This window comes from Erinaceus europaeus, chromosome 17 (genome assembly GCF_950295315.1).
Source record: "Erinaceus europaeus chromosome 17, mEriEur2.1, whole genome shotgun sequence".
NCBI classification, from domain to species: Eukaryota; Metazoa; Chordata; class Mammalia; order Eulipotyphla; family Erinaceidae; genus Erinaceus; species Erinaceus europaeus.
Window position 1 is genome coordinate 14,032,987 of NC_080178.1, and position 26,259 is coordinate 14,059,245.

Genomic DNA, 26,259 nt, shown 5'->3' on the forward strand with positions numbered 1-26,259 from the left:
CAAATGGTTTGCCCGGTACAGTGCTGCAGTTCTCTTTCCCTCTGTTTCTCCCCTCCTTTTCTATCTTTGTCTGTCTCTCACCCTCTTATCAAAAGGAAAAGGTTTAAAAAAAAAAAAAAAAAGGCCACCAGGAGTCATGCAGGCACCAAACCCCAGATAACCCCTGTGGCCAAAAAGGAAGGTGGGAGATAGCTCACCCCGTAGAGTGAACCCTTTACCATACACAAGGGATTGAGCCCCTGCCCCCACTGCACCCCAGCCACCCCAGGGGAGCCCCATGTAGCACAGAGAAACTCCAGGCATGAACAGTGGGATAGTGCAATGGTGCTTTCTCTCTCTCTCTCTGTGTCTGTCTGTCTCTCCTTCTCTATCTAAAGTTAGAATAAAATAAATAGATAGAATGCAATGAAATCTTGCAGGCAGGAGACTCTGGCAGGCAAATAAATAAATAAATCAACTGTTAAATTCTCCCATGCAATAGCTATCGTTAACTTGGGAAGTTCCACTTTAAAGTTCAATTTGCAATACTGTCCACTTATACTTACTAGTGGTGATCGGGCAAACCTATGACCAGGACATCATGTCAAATGACAGAAATACTTTTCTTACAAAATACCTGGTGTGTGACTTTTTAATTATCTGTATTTATTTATTGGATAGAGACAGCCAGAAAGCAAGTGGGGTGGCAGTGATAGAGAGGGAGAGAGACAGAGAGACACCTGCAGCACTGCTTCACCACTTGCAAAGCTTTCCCCCTGCAGGTGGGGGCTGGGGGCTTGAACCTGGGTCCTTGAGCATTGTAACATATGGGCTCAACCAGGTGCGCCACCTCCTGGCGCCCCTTACAAAGTATCTGTACCTGAAAAAAAAAAAAGTTGCACAATTGGAGGAAGTTTTGGTGCTATGGTGCCTTTCCCGCTCTGTGTCTATCTATTTATAACTGAAGGGGAGAAAAAAAAAACCAGCCAGGAGGGATGAATCTCCAATGATGAGAAAAATAAACAGCAATCTTCGGAGGTTTTGTTTCTAAATGAAGTCACGACATGACCAGTAGATGGCAGTGTGGCTCCATTTACCATACAGCCATATCACACCAAACCAGAGTATTAATAGTTCCAGAAACATTTGAGTTTTTTAAGAACACATAAGTACATTTATACATTCATCTTGTCATTCCTTCAAACATGTAATAGGTATTTTTTTAATTCTGGAAATGCTGCTGGATGTTGAAGTTGAGAAATGAAACAGTTCACCATCAAAACATGTTGGTTTTGATGGTTTTGGTCAAGCCTTCCTACCCAGGATTAGATATATCTTGCTATACAGTAATGAGTAAACATGTTATGTAAAGGCCTTAGATCAGGTGGATATGGTTAGAGAATCATATGTCACTATGTAATTACCAGCTGTAGGCAGCTGTGTTCTTTCCATCTATAAAAGGGGTGGTCACTGAGAAGGACTGAGTTTCCCCCACCCCATCCCTACCCTCAGGAACTGTGTTCCCCCTCCCAGAAAAAAGATGTGCCTCTGGGAGTCTGGCTGTAGCGCAGTGGGTTAAGCACAAATGGCACGAAGCACAAGGACTGGCATAAGGATCCCTGTTCGAGCCCCCAACTCCCCACCTGCAGGGGAGTTGCTTCACAGGTGGTGAAGCGGGTCTGTAGGTGTCTATCTTTCTCTCCCCCTCTGTCTTCTTCTCGCTCCATTTCTTTATGTCCTATCTAACAACGACGACATCAATAACAACTACAACAATAAAAAGGGCAACAAAAGGGAATATATAAAAAGATGTGCCTCTGAGTCTCCTAGTTTCTTTCAGCTTCCACTACCCTGTGCCCCTGCTCAGAATAAATGAATTTATTTATTTATTTATTTATTTTTTTACCAGAGCAATGCTCAGCTCTGGCTTATGGTGGTGTGGGGGATTGAACCTGGGACTTGAGAGCCTCAGGCATGACCATTATGCTATACCCCCACCCAAATGAATTTTTTTTTTTTTTGGTCAGGCAGATGGCATTAAGTAAAAGAAGTCAAAGCAAAAGTGTGATTAACAAGAAATACATGGTCGTTCATATCTCATATATATTTAGTCTTTATCCACCATACCTGACTCAAAGTTCCCAAAAGCTCTGGAATCTCCCCACCCCGTGCCTCCAGCCAGTATCGACAGCGCTACAAGTGTCTCTGATTATGTTAATGAAGTGATTTTTGGAAAACACCTGAAGAAGGAATCTACTTGCAGGAGGACCAAGTAACTAAACAGCCCCTTCAAGAGCACCCCTAGATCTCAGGGAGGAAAGAAGAACTAGAGATTGCATTCAGTTGCCAACAGCAAGTGATTTAATCAATCATACCTAAAGGATGAAGCCCCATATGTGGTCCAGGAAGTGGTGCAGTGGATATAGCGTAGACTCTCAAGCATGAGGTCCTGGGTTCAATCTCCAGCAGCACATGTACCAGAGTGATGTTTGGTTCTCTCTCTCTGCCTATCTTCTTCATGAATAAATAAATAAATTCTTTTTTTAAAGAAAATGAAGCCCCATACAAACCCAAAACAGAAGGACTCCAGAGAGGCCCTGGGCCTCTCATGCCTGAGGCTCCAAAATCCCAGTTTCAATCCCCTGCAGAACTGAACAGTGCTCTGGGAAGATAACACTAAAATCTGAACATCACAATAGATGACTTTAACAATCAAAATAAATCCATGAGGTCAGAGAGGCTCTGGGCTGGTGAGGAGGCATGGACTGTGAGGGCACAGAAGCCCCAAATTCTTTCCCTAGATGTTGCCTATGCATCTTTCCCACCTGTGTGTTCCTGAATTCTAGCCTCTGTGACCAATTGGTAACTTGGTCAGTAAACAAATTTCCTGTGTTCTGGGAGCCATTTTAGCAAATTGGTCAAACCTGAGGTGGAGGTGGTAGAAAACTTCTGGTTTGTAGCTAGTTGGTCAGAAGTACAGGTTAGCAACTGTCATCTAAAACGAAGGGTGGCCTTGGGAGACTTAGCCTGTGCAAGTGATGCCTCTTCTGGGTAGAGGTAGTCAGAACTGAGTTAATTCCACCCTCTGCACCCTATCATGACCCCAAGTCCATGCTCCCAGGGGAAAGTTTTCAAGAGAAGGCATGGAATTCGGAACTCTGGTGGTAGAAATTGTGTGGAGTTGTAACCCTCTTATCCTGTGGTCTTGTTGATATTTTTCATTTTATAAATGAATTAATTTTAAAAAAGAACTGAGTTAAATTCTCCAACACCTATTGGTGCCTAAAAACTGCATATTGTTATGGGGGACCCCCACACACACCTTGCACACAGATACATAGACATGCGCCAGGGAACCCTACATAGTCAAACTGAGAAAGATAAATATATTCTCTCATTCACATGCGGCGTCTGGGGGAAAAAGTGACTCATAGATGCAGAAAACAGTTTAGTGGTTGCTAGAGGTAGGGAAGGTATGGCGGCAACTGGGGGTGGGGCAAAATGGGTGAAGGGATTCAAAGAGACACACAGTCATAAAATAAATACGTATGGGGCTGGGCAATAGTGCGCCTGGTTGAGAGCACACATTACCGTGCTCAAGGATCTGGGTTCAGGCTCCCCCCCAGTCCCAACCTGCTGGGGGGAGACTTCATGAGTAAGGAAGCAGGTCTGCAGGTGTCTCTCTCTCTCCCTGTCTCCCTCCCCTCTCAACTCCTATCAAGGGGGAGAGAGGGAAAGAGGTGAGAAAGACACTTGCAGCACTGCTTCACCACTCGTGAAGCATTCCCCCTGCAGGTAGGGGCCAGGTGATGGAGAACCTGATTAAGTGCACACTTTACAGTGCTCAAGGACACGGGTTCAAGCCCCTGGCCCCCACCTGCAGGGGGGAAAGCTTCATGAGTGGTGAAGCAGTGCTGCAGGTCTCTCCCTCTCTATCTCTACCCAATAAGAAAAAAGAAAGGAAGGAAGAAAAAGAGAAAAAGGAAGGAAGGAAGGAAGGAAGGAAGGAAAAAAATAAGGCATCCCAGGGAGGTGGCCCTCTCTGGCCATGCAATGGTGACAATTTTCCTCAATACGGAGCACCTTCTCTGCCCTCGATAAGATGCTGAAAGACAATGTATCTTCCCAACATTCAGCTCAGGAGTAGAAAGAAAGGCAAATTCCTTTCACGTGGGCTCAGCATTTCAGACCATCCCAGAGGGCTGCAGCAATAGTATGCAACTAGACACAATGCTTCACAGTTTCTGGGAGAATTGCCAACACAAAAGACCCCTCTGCCCTTCACAGCCTCCGCCCTCCAGCCCGCTTGTCGCAGGACGCGGGGCGGAGATGAACAGAGCGAGAGGTGCCGCAAGCCCGGCGTCCAGCAGAGGGCGCTCTCCGCCAGCTGCGGCCCCGGGAAGCTCAGCCGCGCAGCCCGCGCCGGCGTTTTCAAAATAAATCCCGCCCCGCCCCCCCTCCCGGAGGCCTCCGGGAAGAAGGCACCGCCTCCCCCGCTAAGGTGTCCAGACGCGATACTCGGCGGTCCAGTTCCTTCTCTCTGGCTTCCTGCCGGCACCCCGCCTTCATGCTCCAGCCCCAGTCAGAAGGAAGCCGCGCTCGGTACACTCAACCCACCCTTCATGCAGCGTGTGGCCGCCACTCTCGCACGCCCCGCCCCCGGAAGTGACGACAGCCCCGGGTCCGACCCGCGTCCCGTCGGGCCTCGCGGCGGTGGCGCGAAGATGGCGGCGACTGGGGCCATAGAACGGAGTTTTGCGGAGCTCCTGGGCTCTGAGCGCGAAAGGCCAAGACACATTCGGGAGTTCACGGTGTGCAACATCGGTACGCAAACAAATCCGAGCGAGAGGCGAGATCCGATCCTTTTCGGGTTCCTTCCCATGGCCCCTAAATCTGTGACCCCTTCCCGCCCCTGTTCCTCCTGGGTCCACATGTTATTAGCCTTGGAGCAGAACTTCCTTAATATCTGACTCATTTTTCTCTTCCCTTTCTTTTTCTATGGAATGTCAGTTCATCATCCTCTGCTTTCTGGGCGCTTTGAGTCCCTGTCAGCCCCAGAAGCAGGTGTGCTGCTGACTGCCCGCCCTTCTTTTTGCAGGAACTGCGAATAGCGTGGCGGTGAAGTACAGCGAGAGCGCGGGAGGCTTCTACTATGTGGAGAGTGGCAAGCTGTTCTCCGTCACCAGAAACAGGTTCATTCATTGGTAAGTGTTGTGCACTTCAGCCCCGTCCTTGGATAGCAGCAACTTTGTTTGGTGTCTGCATTTTCGTGTAATTTACCAAAGTGTTAAGTCTCCTGAACGGTCAGGGAGAGTTGTGAAAAATGGATGGGAGTGGATAGCATAATGATTATGCAAAGAATGTATCATGCCCAGAGGCCCCGACCCAGGTTCAATCCTCAGCATCACCATAAACTAAGAGTTGATTGGGCCTCTGATTAAAAAATAAGAAAGAAATGATAGTTATGAAAAGAGAAAAATTGTTTTCTACTCATGTTTAGACAAAAAAAAAAAATTAAGAATAAAGAGTTCTAGAAAAGGTAGCCCCTGACAGCTCAGAAAACAGTGTAAGAGATAAATCATCCGAGCCTGTTGTAAGCATGGTACTCGTTTTGAAGGTTTGGGGGTGTTTTTGTTGAGCACTGTTCAGATTTGGCTTACGATAATGCTGGAAATTGAACCTGAGAACTAAGGGGGGGATAGATAGCACAATGGTTATGCAAAGAGACTCATGCCTGAGGCTGCAAAGTCTCAAGCTTCTATCCCCCACACCACCATAAACCAGAGCTAAGCATTGCTCTGGTTTAAAAAAAAGGGGGGGAGGAGTTGGGCGGTACCACAGCGGGTTAAGTTCAGGTGGTGCAAAGCGCAAGGACCGGCGTTAGGATCCCGGTTGGAGCCCCCGGCTCCCCACCTGCAGGGACGTCGCTTCACAAGCTGTGAAGCAGGTCTGCAGGTGTCTTTGTCTTCCCCTTCTCTCTTCATTTCTCTGTCCTATCCAACAACAAAGGCAACAAAAAGGAATAAATAAATATAAAAAAAGAGTCTCAGGCATAAAAGTCATTTGAATAACTCCATTATGCTGTCTTTCCAGCCCTCTATTTTGCTTTTATTATTTTTTTTAATATTTTCTTTATTTTCCTAAAGAAACAGAGAAATTGAGAGGGAAGGGAGAGATCCGAAGAGAAAGGCACCTGTAGCACCATTTCACCACTTGTGAAACATCCCCCTGCAAGTGGTGACCAGGGGCTTGAACCCAGGTACTTGTGCACTGTAATGTGTGTGCTCAACCAGGTGCTCCACCTACTGCCCCCCCCCCTTTTTATAGTGCTTTACAGCTTCATTCTACAACTATGTTTGAGCTACTTCATATCACTATACCAAGTAGCTTGGGCTGAAGTAGTCAGCAAGGCTAAGAGTCATACACACAACCATTTCCTGACTCAGCTCCCAAGGGAGTCAGGCTTTCCTGACATCAAATTAGTTTTCAGACATCAGGGGGATAAAAATTTTAGGTACTTGCAAGAAAATAACACATATTCAAAGAACTCTGAGAAGGAGCCAATAGATTCTATTCAGAGAATAGCGAGCTGGAGGTGGGAGAGCACACGTCACTCTGTGCAAGGACCCACATTTGAACTTCACCGCTAATGGGACCATCATGGACGGCACTTGGGTGAGCTCTTTGGACTGGAACAGTGCTATAGTATATTTCTGTCTCTAAAAAAAAAAAAAATTCAGCCTGAAAGCAATGCAATTACTTATATGTTAGGCCTCCTGCAACACAAAGAAATAAACAAGCAAAAACAAATAAATTGGGGGTCAGGTGGTGGCGTAGTGGGTTAAGCGCAGGTGGCGCAAAGCACAGAGACCGGCGTAAGGATCCCAGTTTGAGCCCCCGGCTCCCCACCTGCAGGGGAGTCGCTTCACAGGCGGTGAAGCAGGTCTGCAGGTGTCTATCTTTCTCTCCCTCTCTCTGCCTTCCCCTCCTCTCTCCATTTCTCTCTGTCCTATCCAACAACGAATTGCGTCAACAAGGGCAATAATAATAACCACAACGAAGCTACGACAAGGGCAACAAAAGGGAGGGAAAAATGGCCTCCAGGAGCGGTGGATTCATGGTGCAGGCACCGAGCCCAGCAATAACCCTGGAGGAGGGGGAAAAAATAAATTAATTAATTAAGATACTGGGAATCTATAGCTGCATAAACAAAGGGTAAAGTAATAAGACAAGCAGCTGAGGGCCTGGTTGGGGCTCTTTTTCTTTTGCTGTTGTCCTGGCTTAATGGTGTGGGGGATTGAACCTGGAATTTTGGAGCCTTGACCATGAAAGTCTTTTTGACTACTGGTTGTTTTTAAGGCTTTGATTTTTGTTTGGGAATAAATGAGAGGGTTTCAAGTGGAGAAATAACATGGTGTGAGTTCAAGCTGACTTTTTCAGAGAGAAAGAAAATAGAAGATACCCAAGCTCCCCCTGATCTCAAAGTACTAGCAGATTTTAATCGTACCAGGGCTAGAAACTGGGTCACATATGTGGCAAAGCAGGCACTCTCCCAGATTGGTTATCTTACTGGCCCTAAATCATGACTTAAAGGATCGCAATGACAGCTGTGCTGAGAGAGAGTGCCGAGAAACCAATTAGGAAGTTGGTGCTGTGATCCAAATATGAAATGATGGTGACTTAAACCATGATGGCACATGCCATGAGACATGCTCTGAGTGGCTATGTCTTGAAGGTGAATCTGTAGAATATGCTATTGGCCATCTGTGTCCTGACGGGAGGCTCCACTGCACAGAGCATAGTACAGAAAGCTGCCACCACTGGGGCTCTGGGGATAGTGTCCTCAGGTAAAATCAGAACTGACTTGAACAATGGAAGGTAAAATGGTTATTGAGAGAGAAGCTGAGGATCCAGACAATTGTGTTGTCAACCTAGCACAGGCAGGAGAGAGGGGGTAATGGTAGTTGGAAAAGAGGCTATTTGTAGAAGGAAACTATGGATAAGAGAAGTGCTAAGAAGACAGGAATGGAGGAGTCCATTGGAATGTTGACCTTGGGAAGACTCAAGTAGGACACAGTAATTTACTTACTTATTTATTCCCTTTTGTTGCCTTTGTTGTTTTTACTGTTGTAGTTATTGTTGTTATTGATGTCGTCGTTGTTGGATAGGACAGAGAGAAATGGAGAGAGGAGGGAAAGACGGGGGCGGGGGGAGAGAAAGATAGATACCTACAGACCTGCTTCACCACCTGTGAAGCAACTCCCCTGCAGATGGGAAGCTGAGGGCTCGAACCGGGATTCTTGCGCTTTGTGCCACGTGCGCTTAGCCCGCTGAACTACCGCTGACTCTTGGCATAGTAATTTCTATAGTGCCAAAGATAACACATGGCAGAATTTTCCTGAAAGTAAGCCCTGTTTCCTAGCTTGAAGAATAGAAGGGGTATATCTACATTAAATAAGATTATTTTTATTTGATACTCTAATAATCTAGTGGCAATCACATTCTACTATAAGCAATAGTGTCTTGTGATTTTTTTTTAGTTTAATTACATTGAATATTCTAAGTGAACTATCAAATTTGAAAATGCTTTCATTCTAACTTAATAATAAAGATTTGAATGTTGTATTAATGCTGTTTTATAAATTTACATAATGTGATCCTTTGAAATATATGGATTGGTTTGAGTTTGTTCATCTATAATTTTCAAATTAAGAGGGTTTACTTGGAAACTATTGCTCTAGATTTCATTGCAGTAATCAGAAAGAAAAATATAGTGACTTTGAAGGTGGTACAGTGGCTAGAGTAATGGACTTAGAAGCATGAGATCAGAAGTTCAGTCCCTGGCATCTCACATGCCATAGTGATCTGCTGGTTCTATCATTTAAAAAAATTAAATAAGCGCATCTTAAGAAAGAATAATATTAAGTTTGTAAAACAGAATTTTCTTTTCTTCTATAGGAAGACCTCTGGAGATACATTGGAGCTTGTGGAAGAGTCACTGGACTTAAATTTGCTGAATAACGCAGTTCGCCTCAAGTTCCAAAATTGCAGTCTCCTACCTGGAGGGGTTCATATCTGCGAGACTCAGCATCATGTCATCTTTTTGATATTAACAAATCTAACAGTGCACAGATTACTTTTACCACACCCTGCCCGGATGTATAGGAGTGTAAGTTGCTCAGTCCTTTTTTTTTTTCCCCCCCAAATTACTCTGGCTGTTACAAATTCGGTGCTGGAATAGCATGCTAAGGAGTTGAAGGGAATTGGATTCTGTGTTAACCCTTAACGGTCATACTTTGAGGGTTACTAGTTTTAGTCATCAGACATTTTAAATTGAAGAAATAGATTTCAGGTGGCAGGTAGTGGCGCACCTGGTCGAGCACACATGGTACAGTGTCCAAGGCTTCAAGCCCCCAGTCCCCACTTGCCAGAGCAAGAGAAGCAGCACTGCACATATCTCTTTCTAGTCCCCCCCCCCTTTCTCAATCTCTCTGTCTCAGAAATAAGTGAATAAGATATTTTCAAAAATTGATTTCATTAGAAAGGATAACTCATTTGTTTGATTTTTTTTTTTTTTTTTCCCAGAGCACTGCTCAGCTCTGGCTTATGATGGTGCTGGGGATTGAATTTGGGATCTTTGGTGCCTCAGGCATGAAAGTCTTTTTGCAGAACCATTATGCTGTCTCCCCAGCCCAACAATTTTCTTGTTTCCAACAGTTTTTTTTTTTTTTTTTTACTCTGAAAGTTTTTGTAGCAATTGAGAGGGACTGAGCAAAATTCAGTTCATTAGGGGACCAGGAGGTGATGCACCAGGTTAAGCACACATGGTGCAAAGTGCACAGACTAGCATAAGGATCTTGGTTTGAGCCCCCAGCTCCCCACCTGCAGGGGGAGGGAAGGTCATTTCACAAGCAGTGAAGCAGGTCTGCAGGTGTCTGTCTTTCTCTCCCCTCTCTGTCTTCCCCTCCTCTCTCCATTTCTCTCTGTCCTATCCAACAACAGTAACAAAAATAACAACATCAAGGGCAACAAAAATGAGGGAAAATAGCCTCCGAGAGCAGTGGATTCATATTGCAGGCACCAAGCCCCAGAGATAACCCTGGAGGCAAAAGGGGGGGCGGATTTTTCACTTCATTTTGGTGAAACAGATTTTTCTTTTAAATTATTCTGCAGGAATTAATTTACTTTGATTTAACCAATTTTTCTTTTTTGCTTCACAGGAATTGGTAGCTGAAAGTCAGATGCAGTCAATATTCACTGACATAGGAAAAGTGGACTTCCAGGATCCTTGCAACTATCAGTTAATTCCAGCAGTACCTGGACTCTTGCCTAATTCTACCAGCTCAGCAGCCTGGCTTAGCAGTGATGGGGGAGCTCTGTTTGCTTTGCCATCTTCCTCTGGGGGGATCTTTGTTCTTAAACTACCTCCTTATGACATACCTGGTAAGAATGGAAATTAACATGGATTTAACTTTAAACAGTGTTGGCATTAGAAGAGAAATCCAAACTCATTCAATGTGGGAATTGTTTTTATACTATGACCCTAACATGGTCATTCCTGCTTGCCTGGTGACTCTCTGGTGCTTCCCCCGCCTCCAGTTGCTGGGGCTTTGTGCTGGAACTACAAAATGGAGAGAGAAGGGGAGAGAAAGACACCTGCAGACTGCTTCACCGCTTGTAAAGTGACCCTCTTGCAGGTGGGGAGTTGGGGGCTCGAGCCGGGATCCTTACACTGGTCCTTAACCTCTCTGCAGGTGGGAAATGGGGTCTTGAACCTGGGTCCTTTCTCATAGTACTTTTTGTGCTTAACGGGGTTTGCCACTGCCTAGCCCTTGTTTGTTTATTTATTTATTTATTTATTTTATTCCAGAGGAGGATGTTTTAAATATTTATTTATTCCCTTTTGTTGCCCTTGTTTTATTGTAGTTATTATTGATGTCGTTGTTGTTGGATAGGACAGAGAGAAATGGAGAGAGATGGGTAAGACAGAGAGAGGGAGAGAAAGATAGACACCTGCAGACCTGCTTCACCGCCTGTGAAGCGACTCCCCTGCAGGTGGGGAGCCAGGGGTTGAAACTGGGATCCTTAATGCCGGTCCTTGCGCTTTGCACCACATGCGCTTAAACCGCTGCACTACCGCCCGACTCCCAGGAGGATGTTTTATTACAGAGGATGAGGAATTATAAAGTTTTAGAGTAAGGGAAAAATAGGTCTTTTTTAAAAGTATTTACTTTATCCTAATGAGAAACAGATATCACTGCTCAACTCTGAATCTTTTTTTTTTAACATTTATTTATTTATTTATTCCCTTTTGTTGCCCTTGTTTTATTATTGTAGTCATTATTGTTAGGAATACATGCTGTTGACATGACATGTGGAGAGGTACATCCTCGAATTTTCTTAGTTTGAAAAATGCCACTGGTTATAAAGACCTTTTCAGATTCATCTTTCTTGCCTTTGGGGTTTTGCTTTTTAAGAGCCTTGAGGTCACTGGCCTCTTTCCAACGTTTTAGGAATCGTGTCTGTTGTGGAACTGAAGCAGAGTTCAGTGATGCAGCGACTCCTTACGGGCTGGATGCCAACAGCTATCAGGTGAGTAGTGTCTGGCAGGTAAACCAAAGACCCAGTTACCTTTTTTTTTTTTTGTACTGGTTAGCACCTGTTTGCTCCTCCAGTCTTCTCCACAACAGACGAACAGACTGGAAAGGAGAAGGGCTGTGCAGTGTCACACACTCATCTGAGGAGAGGCATACTCTAGGGCCACTTCATCTCTAACGGGATAGCTTGACAGCAGAAACTGACTAGCCATAGGGTTTATTTACACAGTATCTAGTTCAGTGCTGTGCTCAAATTTGCATGCTAGTGGGAGTTTTTGATAGAACAAAGTGATACAAAAGAAAATGATATTGTAAACCTGAGAGATGGTGCAACAGCAAAGTACTGGGCTTACAAGCATGAAGTTCTGGATTTCATCAGTGGCACCACATCTTCCTAAGTGATTCTCTGGTCTCTCTTGTGAATAAATAATACAAATCTAGGGAGTCGCAGCAGGTTAAGCATAGGTGGTGCAAAGCACAAGGCCTGGTGTAAGGATCCCAGTTTGAGCATCCGGCTCCCCACCTACAGGGGAGTCCATAGGTAGTGAAGCAGGTCTGCAGGTGTCTTTCTCTCCCCCTCTGTCTTTCCCTCCTCTCTCCACTTCTCTCTGTCCTAGCCAACAACAATGATATAAATAATAACTGCAACAATAAAAAACAAGGGCAACAAAAGGAAATAAATAAATATAATATAAATCTTAAGAAAACAGTCTTACAGGGGGCCAAACAGTGTGCACCTGGTTAAGCACACACATTATCATCTACAAGGACCCAGGTTCAAACCCCTGCTCCCTGAATGCAGGAGGGAGCTTCATAATCGGTGAAGCAAGTACTACTGGTATCTCTCTGTCTCTCCCTCTCCTCTGAACTTTAAGTCCTAATTTAAAAGGCGTGGAGGAGAGGGAAAGGAGAAATGGCCTCCAGGAGCGGTGGATTCATCTTGTAGGCATTAAACTCTCGCAATAACCCTAGTAACAATATTTGGAATAATATTGCATAGTCACGTAGAGCTTTTAAAAATATGTCATAGTGATTTCTTATAAATCAAATAGGAAATGTAATTATCTTCTAGCGAGGTAGGTGGCTCAGAAGTTAGAGCTCAGAACTTGCGTGTGTGAGAATCTGGATTTGGTCCCCAGAACCACATGCATTTGCTGGAGCAGTGTTTATATCTCTCTCACTGTCATGAAATAGATCGTTGAATCTGTTTTTTTAAATGCAGTTATTGGGAGTCGCGGTAGCGCAGCAGGTTAAGCACTTAATGTGGTGCAAAACGCAAGGATCGGCTTAAAGATCTTGGTTCTAGCCCCCTGCTCCCCACCTGCAGGGGAGTCACTTCATAACATAATCGGTGAGATAGGTCTGCAGGTGTCTATCTTTCTCTCCCCTTCTCTGTCTTCCCTTCTTGTCTCCTTTTCTCTCTGTCCTATCTAATAATGACAACATCAATAAAAGTAATAACTACAACAATAAAAAAACAATGGGAAAATAAATATTTAAAAATGCAGTTATTTTATACCAACATGTAAGCCCTTCTTCTGTTAGTTAAAAATGTGCATTTACCACTTTATTTCATCTCTCTAACTGCAGTCTTGAGATCAGATGACTTGCATTAATAAAACTCAAACTTGGCCTTGTGTTTTCAGAGGTGATCAGGGACCCTCGGATCGTCCCCTCAGTCTTGCTGTGCATTGTGTCGAGCACGATGCCTTCATCTTTGCTCTGTGTCAGGATCATAAGCTACGAATGTGGTCTTACAAGGTAAATGCTACTTATAATTATTGTTAGTTCAAATAAGCTTGTGGTTGTGGAAGAATTAAATAAATCTTGCTTCTCTTAATGATTATTAGAACATTTGGTTTGGTAATTATGGCCATTTCCAGATTCAGACAGTTCTATTTAATTTTATTTTTCATGTTGCAGAGTAGTTTAATACATAGCCTGTCCTTCTTTTAAAGACAGTAAAACTAATCAGCATAAGGATCCTGGTTCGAGCCCCCGGCTCCCCACCTGCAGGGGAGTTGCTTCACAAGCGGTGAAGCAGGTCTACAGGTGCCTATCTTTCTCTCTCCCTCTCTGTCTTCCCCTCCTCTCTCCATTTCTCTGTCCTGTCCAACAACGAATATATCAATAACAACGACGATAATAACTATAAGAACAATAAAAATAACAAGGGCAACAAAAGGGAAAATAAATATTTTAAAAATGTTTAAAAAAACAGCAGTGTACAATAAAATTTTTTTTTAATTTTTAAAAGGGGTAATGTGTTTGGTTTTTTTCATATATATATATATATATATATATATATATATAATGTGTTTTTTATAGTTTTTTTATATTTATTTCCCCTTTTGTTGCCCTTGTCTAACATTGTTGTGGTTATTGATGTCGTTTTTGTTGGAGAGGACAGAGAGAAATGGAGAGAGGAGGGGAAGACGGGGAAAGACAGACACCTGCAGACCTGCTTCACCGCCTGTGAAGCGACTCCCCTGCAGGTGGGGAGCCAGGGGCTAGAACCGGGATCCTTATGCCGGTCCTTGTGCTTTGAGCCACATGCGCTTAACCCACTGCGCCACCACCTAATTCCCTATAATGTGTTTTTAATGCACACTGGCTGAATTCATTTTTTTTAATTTTTAAGATATTTTCCCTTTTGTTGCCCTTGTTCTTTATTGTTGTTGTTATAGTTGTTGTTATTAATGTCATCATTGTTAGGACAGAGAGAAATGGAGAGAGGAGGGGAAGACAGAGAGGGGGAGAGAAAGACAGACACCTGCAGACCTGCTTCACCACCTGTGAAGTGACTGCCCTGCAAGTGGGGATCCGGGGGCTCGAACCAGGATCCCCGCACCGATCCTTGTGCTTCATGCCACATGCGCTTAACCGGCTGTGCTACCGCCCAACTCCCTGAACTCTTTTCAAGATTCACACACAAAAAAACCTTCAGTTTTTGTTCGGTTTTTGTTTGTTTGTTTTACCAGAATACTGTTCAGCTCTGGTTTACAATGATGCAGAGGATTGAACCTGGGACTTTGGAGCCTCAGGCAGGAGAGTCTCTTTGCATAACCATTATGCTGTCTACCCCGTCCAACTGGTGATTTTTATCTGCCAGACTGGAGAGGTGTTTTTTATCTTGGTCCTTAAAAAAACCTGCAGCAGATAAGGTAGTTCGAGCAGTAGATATGCTAGGTCTGCACCCTTTAAAAAATGGGTGACTCCATGGGAAAGCACAGCGTGTGAACACCATGAGGTGTGATTTTTATTTTTTTTACCAGAGCACTGCTCAGGTCTGGCTTATGGTGGTGTGGGAGATTGAACCAGGGACTTTGGAGCCTCAGTCTCGCCAATCTTTGCATAACCATTACGCTTTCTACCCTCCCCCCCCATTAGGTTTGATCTCTTTCTCTGTATGCCAGTTTTTTTGTTTGTATGTTGTCTTTTTTTTTTTTTTTTTAACTTTTTTAAACAAATTTTTTTATCTTTATTTATTTATTGGCTAGAGACAGCCAGAAATTGAGAGGAAGGGGGAGGGAGAGAGAGATGCCTGCAGCCCTGTTTCACCACTTGTGAAGTTCTCCCCGTGCAGGTGGGGACAAGGAGCTTAAACCCAGGTTCTTGTGCACCATGATGTTGGTGTTCAACCAGGTGCACCACCACCCGGCCCCTTGGCCTCTTAAATGTATATGTATATATTATTTTTTTAGCAGCCAGAGCACTGCACAATTCTGGCTTATGGTGCTGTAAAGGGAGATATGTTTTTTCTAAGCTGAATATATATATATAACACTAATTGACTCTTGCCTTTGGCAGGACCAAATGTGCCTGATGGTAGCTGACATGCTAGAGTTTGTCCCTGTGAATAAGGACCTCCGGCTAACAGCTGGGACTGGACACAAATTACGGCTTGCATATTCCCCTTCCATGGGCGTCTACCTAGGCATATACATGCACGCACCGAAACGAGGACAGGTATGAAACCTGCCCAGTTCCTCCATTTGTGCAGGTGGATGGAAGTAAATGGAGACACATTGAGTTTGAGCTCTTTGTACCAATCTAAGGATTTCAGGTGTTTCCATAGGATATGGTTGGTTTGGAAGCCTGTGTTTAAAAAAAAAAAAAGGAGTTATGAAAGAAATGTAGGTGTTAATTGGGAGAAGTTAACGTTTTCAATTTGTCTATTTTATTTATTTATTTATTTATTTACCAGAGCACTTGTCTGCTCTGGCTTGTGGTGGTAGGGATTGAACCTGGGATTTTGGAGCCTCAGGCAGGAGAGTCTGTTTGTATAGCCAATATGCTGTCTACCCCCGCCATCTATTTGAGTTCAGTGAAAGAGAAAGACTGGAGAGTGCTGCTCAACCCTGGCTTAGTGGTGCTGGGGGTTGAACGTGGGGCCTAGCAGCCTCAGGCATGACAGTCTTTTGCATAACTATTATGCTATCTCCCCAACCCAGGGGAAGTTAATTTTGTAAGCACTGGGTGTTGTACGTAGATGAATTATGATATAATACAATGGTGTAATCATAATAAATGATAGTTTGTTGGGTGTTAGGGTTTTGACACTGTACCAAGTTGCATTACATTAATAATACATGTACATTAATAATAGCAATGATTAGATAGTGCTTGTTCTGAGGCCTGAGACTGTGCGTCTTATCTGTTTAGTCCTAGTAACATTCTATCTAGGTAGAGTTTGTCCCCCTTGCTTTGCTGGAGCTCTGATTCCTCATGCTGGATTGGATTTCCCATCCAGTACCCTTCTTATTCTTTCTAGGACACTCCAGGTTGGCCTCCCAGGAGGATCCCTTCCTCACCTTAGTCGGTGTCTAGTCCCCCATACAGGCTGCACTCTGTGGACACACCTTCATCCACTTGAGTTTCCACCCTGCACCAGGTCTTTGCTCTGTCTCTGTCTGAAAGAAAGTCAGCTTGGAGCAGTGGGGCCTGGCATCAAGCAGAAGGGAGGGAGGGGAAAAGAGAGGGAAATATGGTTTGTAAAATAATAATAATAATTTAACATAGAATTACTGTAAGGTTCAGCACCACTTCTGGGTATATACCTAAAAGAACTCAAGCAGAGTCTGAGAGAGATATTTGACTGTCCATGTTCAGAACAGCATCGTTCACAATAACCGAAAGCTGTAGCAGCCCAAGTGTTCACTATGTGAACAGAGAAGCAAAATGCGGTATATATCATACAGGGGGTGGGGATGGGGGGGGGTATTCAGTTTTAAAGAAAGAAATTCTAGCACATTCTACAGCATGGGATGTGTTTACTTGAGTCTGGTGCCTTTGACCACTCGGCCGTCCTGACACACTATTCTACAGTATGGATATACCTAAGGACATTATGCTAAGTGGAATAAACTGGTCACCAAAAGCCTCACACAGTGACTCTACTTTTATGAAGTACCAAGAGTCAATTTGTGGAGACAGAAGGTGGAATGGGGGGGGGGGGCTTACTGTGGGCTGAAGGGAGGAGGGGGTAGTTTAATGGGTACAGAATTTTACACGACAAGAAAGGTTGCGGAAATCAGTTGCAGAAATGTGAGTATAACTGCCACTATTAAATCATTCAGTTAAAAAGGGGTGAATGGTCAGAGAGAGCTCACCAGGTAGAGTGCTTGCCTTGCCATGTGTGAGGTCCAGATTTGAACCCCAGCACCACATGGTCGGTGACATTGAGTGCCGCCGTCTCTCCCTCTGTTTTATTTAAAGGGGCCCGGACTAGTGACATTATGCATGTGTGAAGCCCTTACCCTGCCAAAAAATTTTAAAATGCTGTATGTGACATGGTGTATATGTTGTGTGTGTTTTGCTGCACATCGTTTTTTTTTGGATTTTTGACCATTCCAAGTAATGAATTGTCACTGTTTTAACAGTTTTGCGTTTTCCAGTTGGTGGGCACTGAGAGTAACCGCTACAGTCTAGATCACATTTCCTCACTCTTTATTTCTCAGGTAGGTTTGAGAGTTGATCCCTTTATTGCTGCGTCACCTCCTGCTTTCTCTTTTATGTAGTTACTTGCTACTGGTACGATTTCCAGTATCATAGAAGTAGTAGTTAGACTACCATCTCTTAATTTTAACCCTTCTTTTCACTTTGCAAATTTCTTCCTAGGAGATACTGATTGACTTTGCCTTAACTGCTACGGACATCTGGGCTCTATGGCATGATGCTGAGAACCAAACAGTTGTGAAATATATCAACTTTGAACAGTACGGGCGACTTACCTATCATCCTCCCTTAACCTCCTAGCATCATACTAAGAAGGAAAAGCAAGAGAGTTTCTTGTGTAGAACAAAGTCTAGTGGCTATTGTTAATTGTTTTCTGAAATGTCTTTTGTATTTTGTGTATTTATTTTTCTCTCCACTTTGATTCATGTCTGTAGGATTCCACTACTCCCAGTAGACTTCTTTGTCTTCTTTAAAACTAAGTCTAGTTTTACAAAAGTGCTCTTACCAGTTTTAATAGTCACTTTCCTAAGGTTAAATCTCTGATCTACAAATAGCACCTAACTTAAGAGAAAGACCACTAAGAGCATCACGCTGGCATACGTGATGCTGGAGATTGAACTCAGGACCTCATGCTTGAGAGACCAATACTTTGCCTACTATGTTACCTCCCAGGCCTCATAACTTTCAGTTTTTTACTTACTGTTTTCTAGACCTCATTCTAATTTTAGTTCAAGATAATACTTGAGTGTGCCATGTGACTTTTTGAAGGATGTATCACTTCTACTTAGCAGACATGAAAGTAAGGCCTAGTCTGTCCCGCGGTTAATCACACAACCTGGATCCAAACTAACCTGACCATATTTGTGTATGCATTTTAAATAGAGACACACGGAAAGAAAGACCAGACATATCACCGAAGTCTTTCAGTGCAGTGGGGGCCAGACTCAAACCTGGGTTGTGCACATGACAGCCATGCACTAACCAAATGGTATTTTGTAGGCCCTTCATTGGTGTTTTTTCATCACTTTGCTTGAATATCACCTACATGGAGTAACTCACACATTTTGAAGTTAACCTTCCCCATAACCATAAACTTCAAAGTTTGATCTCTTTTCTCATCAGTAATTGGACAGACTTTGCTGTGACCAGGGAATTATCTCTATTGCTAGTGCATCAGACTTGCACTATTTCGTGTGAAAACTCTCATGTGCCCCCCCACACACACACAGGTGGGGACTGGGGGCTCCAACCTGGGGTCTTGCACATTGTAACACATGCTCTCCCGGCCCCCTTTTTAATAATTTTTTTTTTTTTAACCTGAGTACTGCCCAGCTCTGGCTTATGGTTGGGCAAGGGGTTGAACCTGGGACTTCAGAGCCTCAGGCTTTAGAGTCACTTTGCATAACCATTATGCTATCTCCCTCCACCCTTTTTGTTTACTTTGTAAAATAGAATTGATTAAGCAGTTTTAGAGGTTTGGTGATAGTGCCCACTCTCCCCAGACATTGCCAACAGCTTAAACTTTTTTTTTCTTTTTAACTTTGAGTATTAACATTATTGAGGTAATGATGATTAGTAGAATTGTTGTCATGGGGGAAGCTTTGTTCTTTTCACCATTTCTATGGGAACTGATCGATTCTCTCTCTAGTAATGTTGCAGGTCAGTGGAATCCAGTTTTTATACAGCCTCTGCCAGATGAAGAAATCATTATCCGAGATGACCAAGACCCCAGGGTAAGTAAAACATGAGTCATACACAAGGGAATGATTTGCCTAATCACTAGCTTGAGAGGAACCAATTCCACTAGAAAGCTTAGCTTCAGATAATAGAAATCCACTTCAAACTCACTTAAGCTTAAAAGAATTTAGCATTGGGAGTCAGGCGGTAGCACAGCAGATTAAGCACAGGTTCAAGCTCCTCACCTGCAAGGGCTCCTCACCTGCAGGGGAGTCACTTCACAGGCAGTGAAGCAGGTCTGCAGGTGTTTATCTTTCTCTCCCCCTCTCTGTCTTCCCCTCCTCTCTCCATTTCTCTCTGTCTTATCCAACAACAATGACATCAATAAGAACAACAATAATAACTACAACAACAATAAAAAACAAGGGCAACAAAAGGGAAAATAAATACATATAAAAAAAGAAAAGAAAAGAACTTGGCATTGGCATAATTATGTAGCTAAGAAATTTAGCTTTACCTGGTTTCAGCCATGGCTTGAGCAGCACTCTTAATAAATTGATCTCTCTTTTGTCACTTGTTTTCCTCCTTTTTGGGTTTATTGTATGTGAATTAAATTGTTCCAAAGGAAAGAAGCTGCCCTGTCCAGGTCCAGGACTTTGCAATGGCTTGAACTGTGTGCAAATACCGGACACAGTCACTCTTATCAGAAGAAATGGAAGATTCTGACTTGGTGTGAGGAAAAAAATACCTAGTCTGGGCTTTATTGCTCTGGGGAGTGGTGGGGTCAGCTAATTGAGTATAGGTAGAGGAAGGATGATTTCCCAGAGAGAGATAAAGGATTTGCTAGTGAAAGAAGAGAAAAGGGGGGTGAGCAGTGGTACACCTAATAAAGAGCACACATTACAGTGCTCAAAGACCTAGGTTCAAGCCCCTGCCCTGCCACCCCCTGCCCCACAAGCAGTGAAGCAGGTTTGCATGTCTCTCTTTCCTATTCTTTTATATATATATATATAAAATGTCTTTCTTTTTTTTTTAATTCTTTCCCTTTTGTTGTCCTTGTTTTATTGTTGTTGTAGTTATTATTGTTGTTGATGTCATATTAGAAACTCAAACTTTAGTGCTAACGAGTTCTTCATGTTTTTCTAAATGTTTTTCCCCAAGAAGAATAGTAATTATAATTTTCCTCTTACTGTTCTAACAGGAACTGTATTTGCAGAATCTTTTTACACCAGGACGATTCACAAATGCAGCTTTATGTAAAGCTTTACAGGTCAGCAATAAAGTCTTTTATGTGTATTTTAAGACTTTCTACTTTGTTACTATGACTGTTACATAATTAGTAACTTTTTCTTTTGAATATGCTAAGCATTGTATATGTCTTTGAAGTCACACATGTGTTCACTATCAGTGTAATTTTTTTTTTAATGTTCTTTCCATCAAATGAGGCTTCCAGCCCAGGCTGTGATATCTCCACTTCTCTCCTCTATTTCTATTTGTGATTGAAGGGAAGAAGAAGAAAAAAAAGGCTGGCAAAATTGCTCACTTGAGTGGCACATTGCTTTGCCATGTTACGACACAAGTTCACACGTAGCTCCCACCACATTGGAGGAAGTTTGGTGCTGTGGTCTCTTTGACTGTCTCTTTGTCTCTGTCTATCTGGAAAAAGTCACCTTAGAGCTGTGAGGTCCCAGTGATAACAGAAGAGAAAACGTTCCCTGGGAGCAGTGGAATCAAGAGTCACAAAGATCCAGCAGCAGAAAAAGAAGAGAGAAACTTAAAGACAGTAGACTTCTTTCAATTTCCACTTATCTTTGTGATACAAATACAACAATCGGCCTGGTTGGTGGCGCGCCTGGCTGAGTGCACATATTACAGTGTGCAAGGATGTTGTTTTCAACAGATGGCCAGGGACTCATGGTTGAGCTGTAGGCAGTATCTCTTTATTCATGCAGGACGCAGTGCAATCTATACCGAGCTAAGCTAAACTAAAAACTACAAACAATCTTGTCCTTATAAATATACTAGCCCAGTAGGGTGGGAACAGGATGCGGTGCAGAGAGGGTGGAGAGAAAAGTGACTGGTGAAAATCAGGGTATGACAAGGAGAGGGGGCGGGGCAGGCAAGAATTCTACCACTGAACCACCAGTGCCCTGGAGGGAGGGTGGTGCTTGTTAACAGCAGTTATGTAAATAGAATAGTGTTAAGCAGGGGGGATTAAACTAATGAAACAGAAGGGGTTTTTAGAAGCATACCAACACAAGGACCCAGATTCAAGCCCCTGGTCCCCACCTGCAGGGGGATAGTTTTGCAAGTGGTGAAGCAGTGTTGCAGATGTCTCTCTCCCTCTGTATCTCCCCCTTCCCTCTTGATTTCTGGCTGAATAATAAAGATAATAAAAAAGTAAATATATCACTCATGAAATTGAAAGGTCCATTAAGACTTTTCTGACAGGCACCTGTTCAAATTCTAGTTGCTGTCTGTGATGACAAGTTTTTTACTAACTCTGGTGTAAGATTTTTCTCCAAAATTGTTCTTCCCAAAATAGGAAAGTGCATTCTTGAATAAGTGGCCGTTTCATATTTTCTGTTTTATTTCTGAAAAAACTTGAGAATGAAGTGGTCACTTTGTCCTAAGATGTTTTCTCTTCCCTCTCGTCAACACATAATCCTCATTAACTAATCAGTCAAATGCATCGTAATGTGCTTTTCATATTACCTCTTACACACTGAGGTACTAAGTGCCAACAGGGCATTTCTCAAGTGTTAATCCTTTAGGAGAATCACCCATCACTACTCACTTACCTTTGTTTCCACCTCAGGGTGCATGTATTGGGCATCATCTTATATCTTCCTGCTAAGTAGTAGCCATTCTGTTTCCATTTGCTTTCTGTGATGATTCAGATGTACCCTGTTATAATTTCTTAAGACTCGTGAGTTTCTATAATTTTTTTTCTGATCTTTAGAAACTATTTCAAATTTCTATGATCTCCCAGTCAGAAATTATTTGGCAGTGGTAGGGGAAAATATGTATCCTGAAGTCATCTGTTTTCTGTGGTGTAGTGTGTATGGTTCACAATTTTTTTTCCATTCAGTTTTTGTGTGTGTGTGTTATATAATACTCTAAAATGTCTTTTTAATTTTAGATTTTCTGCCGAGGAACTGAGAGAAACTTAGATCTCTCCTGGACTGAACTAAAGAAAGAAGTTACTTTAGCTGTTGAAAGTGAGGTACGGTTTGGGTAAAAAATTATATTCCATCTTAATATAGGACAGACTGGTACTGAAGAACTGTTCAGATTATACATGGACCTTACTAGTAGAAACTATATTATGTTTCAACCTTTTAAAGAATTGCATACATACATTTACACATATATATCTATAAATGGTCTGGTGCATATAATACATTAGGAAATAGTCCTTCGACTCAGCTTAGTAAGATGATTTCTTAGATCATGAATGGTATCAAAGGTTTCTTTCTGTTTGTTTTGTTTTTCCTTTTTCTTTACCAGCTCCAAGGAAGTGTGACAGAATATGAATTTTCCCAAGAAGAATTTCGCAATTTACAACAGGAATTCTGGTGCAAGTTCTATGCCTGTTGTCTTCAGTATCAAGAAGCCCTCTCTCAACCTTTGGCCCTACATTTGAATCCTTATACAAACATGGTGTGCCTGTTGAAAAAAGTAAGGATACTGAAATACACCGGGGCAATAATTTCTTTATTTATTTGTGCATGGTGGGGCAAGTTTGATGGTTAGGCAAAAGACTTTCATGCCAGGGGCAGGGCAGTGATGCAACTGGGACAGCACACAAGTTACCATGCACAAGTTGAGTTCGACTCCCCAGCCCCCAAGTGCAGCGGGGAAACTTCACAAGCAGTGGAGCAGGCTACAGGTATTTCCTTTCTCTCTCTCCTTTCTTTCCCTGCTCATTTCTATTATAACGAAAATCAAATAAAGGAATTAAAGGAAAAATGGTCACCAGGAGGATTTGTCTTATAGGCAACAGATGCCAGCAGTAACCCTAACTAATGAATGAAAGACTTTTTTTTTTTTGCCTCCAGGGTTATTGCTGAGGCTCGGTGCCTGCACTATGAATCCACTGCTCCTGGAGGCCATTTTTCCACCTTTCGTTGCCCTTGTTGTAGCCTTGTTGTGGTTTTTATTGTGAAGCGACTCCCCTGCAGGTGAGGATCCCGGGGCTCAAACTGGGATCCTTATGCCAGTCCTTGGGCTTCACACCACGTGCAGGTGTTTGACTCTTAAGCATGAGGTCTCATGTTCAATTCCTGCCACTGCATGTGTCTGAATGACCCTTTGGGTGTCTCCTACCTTATATTAATAAATCTTTTAGAGAATTTTAAAAAATATATCTATTCCCATTTGTTGCCCTTGTTGTTTTATTGTTGTAGTTATTATTGTTGTTGTTATTGATGTCATCATTGTTGGATAGGACAGAGAGAAATGGAGAGAGATGGGGAAGACAGAGTGGAAGAGAAAGACACCTGCAGACCTGCTTAACAGCTTGTGAAGCGACTCCCCTGCAGGTGGGGAGCCAGGGGCTCGAACTGGGATCGTTAAGCCGGTCCTTGTGCTTTGCGCCACCTGCACTTAACCTGCTGGGTTACTGCCCAACTCCCTAGAGAATAAAGAGTATTCAATGATTTCCAAAACCTTATGTACAAGGATACATAAGATTATGTCCAACAGCACAATAAAGATTAGGCAGCTCATTACTGATATAATTTAGATACTTAGATTTTACTGACTGTGCCCATAGTTTTTATCTCTGATTTTATATTCAGCTGAAGGTCTTGACTATATTTAGTTTCCATGTTTCTTCAGCTTAGTCTTAAACTGTTGTCACTCTGTTATGAACCATGAAGTTTTTTCTCCAACACTATAGCTATTGTTTTAAGAGCATTTCTCACTTCCGATTTTTCTGGTGTTGCTTATGATAAAGTTTAGGTATCAATTATTTTTCTAAGATTTATTTTACTTATTATAAATGAAAGAGTGTTACATAAGTCAGAAAGAAATCAGAGTAGTACTCAGTATAGTGCCGTGGATTGAACCAGAAACCTCAGCATATCAATCTAATGCTTGACTGTTGAACCATTTCCTCAGCCACATAGGTATCAAAAAAATTTTTTTTTGTTTTAATTTATTAATGAGAGAAGAGAGTGCAGGAACTAGAACACCGCTCTGACATGTGGAATGGAAGGAATTAAACTCACATTCTCATGCTTGAGAGTCCAGTGCTTTATCCATTTCATCCCTACATCAGACCCTGGTATAAATTTATCTTTTTTTTATTATTTATTTATTACAAGGTAGATATGGAGAAATTGAGAGGGACAAGTCAGATAGAGATGGGAAGAGACAGAGAGACACCTGCAGCCCTGTTTCACCACTCACGAAGCTTTCCCCCTGCAGGTGGGGACCCGAGGCTTGAACCTGGGTCCCTGTACACTGTAATGTATGTACTTAACTAGGTGCACTACCACCTGGCCCCTAAATTATTCTGTGCTGTCATGCTTTCTGTAGAAAATGTAACTGGAAATGTTATTCTTCCAGGGGTACCTGTCTTTCCTTGTGCCTTCCTCCTTAGTGGATCATCTGTATCTCCTGTCTGATGAGAACCTTCTGACAGAAGATGAAATAGCCATATCTGACGGTAATAGTAACTATAACGTTGATGTGAAAACTAAAACCCCTTCCCTTATGATGCCTCTGCTTTCTCCAAAAGAACAAAAACATTGCCACTGAGACCTTTTCTTTTTTTTTTTGCTATTTATTTTTTTTTAATTTATTTCTTTATTGGGGAATTAATGTTTTACATTCAACAGTAAATACAATAGATTGTACATGCATAACATTCCCCAGTTTCCCATTTAACAATATAACCCCCACTAAGTCATTTATCATCCTTCATGGACCTGTAGTCACCCCACCCACCCACCCCAGAGTCTTTTACTTTGGTGCAATATGCCAATTCCATTTCAGGTTCTACTTCTGATTTCTTTTTTTTTTTTTTACTTTTTTTTTTATATTTATTTTATTTATTTTTTCCCTTTTGTTGCCCTTGTTTTATTGTTGTAGTTATTATTGTTGTTGTTGTTGTTGGATAGGACAGAGAGAAATGGAGAGAGGGAGGGGAAGACAGAGAGGAGGAGAGAAAGATAGACATCTGCAGACCTGCTTCACCACCTGTGAAGCAACTCGCCTACAGGTGGGGAGTCGGGGTTCGAACCGGGATCCTTATGCTGGTCTTTGTGCTTTGCGCCACCTGCGCTTAGCCCGCTGTACTACAGCCCGACTCCCCTGATTTCTTTTCTGATCTTGTTTTTCAACTTCTGACTGAGAGTGAGATCATCCCATATTCATCCTTCTGTTTCTGACTTATTTCACTCAACATGATTTTTTCAAGGTCCATCCAAGATCGGCTGAAAACGGTGAAGTCACCATTTTTTACAGCTGAGTAGTATTCCATTGTGTATATAGACCACAACTTGCTCAGCCACTCATCTGTTGTTGGACACCTGGGTTGCTTCCAGGTTTTGGCTATTACAAATTGTGCTGCCAAGAACATATGTGTACACAGATCTTTTTGGATGGATGTGTTGGGTTCCTTAGGATATATCCCCAGGAGAGGAATTGCAGGATCATAGGGTAGGTCCATTTCTAACCTTCTGAGAGTTCTCCAGACTGTTCTCCACAGAGGTTGGACCAATTGACATTCCCACCAGCAGTGCAGGAGGGTTCCTTTGACCCCACACCCTCTGCAGCATTTGCTGCTCTTACCTTTTCTGATGTATGACATTCTCACAGGAGTGAAGTGGTATCTCATTGTTGTCTTGATTTGCATTTCTCTGACAGAGACTTGGAGCATTTTTTCATGTGTTTCTCGGCCTTTTGGATCTCTTCTGTGGTGAATATTCTGTCCAAGTCCTCCCCCCATTTTTGGATGGGGTTATTTGTTGTCTTGTTGTTGAGTCTGGCAAGCTCTTTATATATGTTGGTTATTAAACTTTTATCTGATGTATGACAT

The 26,259-nt window shown here is 42.7% G+C and overlaps 1 protein-coding gene across 1 annotated transcript in view; it reads left to right on the top strand.

The window, feature by feature from the left end:
- The first annotated feature begins 4,617 nt into the window (after positions 1 to 4,617).
- Positions 4,618 to 26,259, top strand: part of NUP160 (nucleoporin 160) — a 60,177-nt gene continuing 38,535 nt past the window's right edge. The window contains exons 1-14 of the mRNA XM_007519031.3: positions 4,618 to 4,803; positions 5,078 to 5,183; positions 8,938 to 9,148; positions 10,200 to 10,422; positions 11,493 to 11,571; positions 13,223 to 13,337; positions 15,387 to 15,545; positions 17,459 to 17,536; positions 17,697 to 17,794; positions 19,183 to 19,267; positions 20,413 to 20,481; positions 22,354 to 22,437; positions 22,722 to 22,892; positions 24,786 to 24,885. Coding sequence (XP_007519093.2) covers positions 4,704 to 4,803; positions 5,078 to 5,183; positions 8,938 to 9,148; positions 10,200 to 10,422; positions 11,493 to 11,571; positions 13,223 to 13,337; positions 15,387 to 15,545; positions 17,459 to 17,536; positions 17,697 to 17,794; positions 19,183 to 19,267; positions 20,413 to 20,481; positions 22,354 to 22,437; positions 22,722 to 22,892; positions 24,786 to 24,885 — 1,678 coding nt within the window. The 5' untranslated portion in view covers positions 4,618 to 4,703. The remainder of the gene's footprint in view (positions 4,804 to 5,077; positions 5,184 to 8,937; positions 9,149 to 10,199; positions 10,423 to 11,492; positions 11,572 to 13,222; positions 13,338 to 15,386; positions 15,546 to 17,458; positions 17,537 to 17,696; positions 17,795 to 19,182; positions 19,268 to 20,412; positions 20,482 to 22,353; positions 22,438 to 22,721; positions 22,893 to 24,785; positions 24,886 to 26,259) is intronic.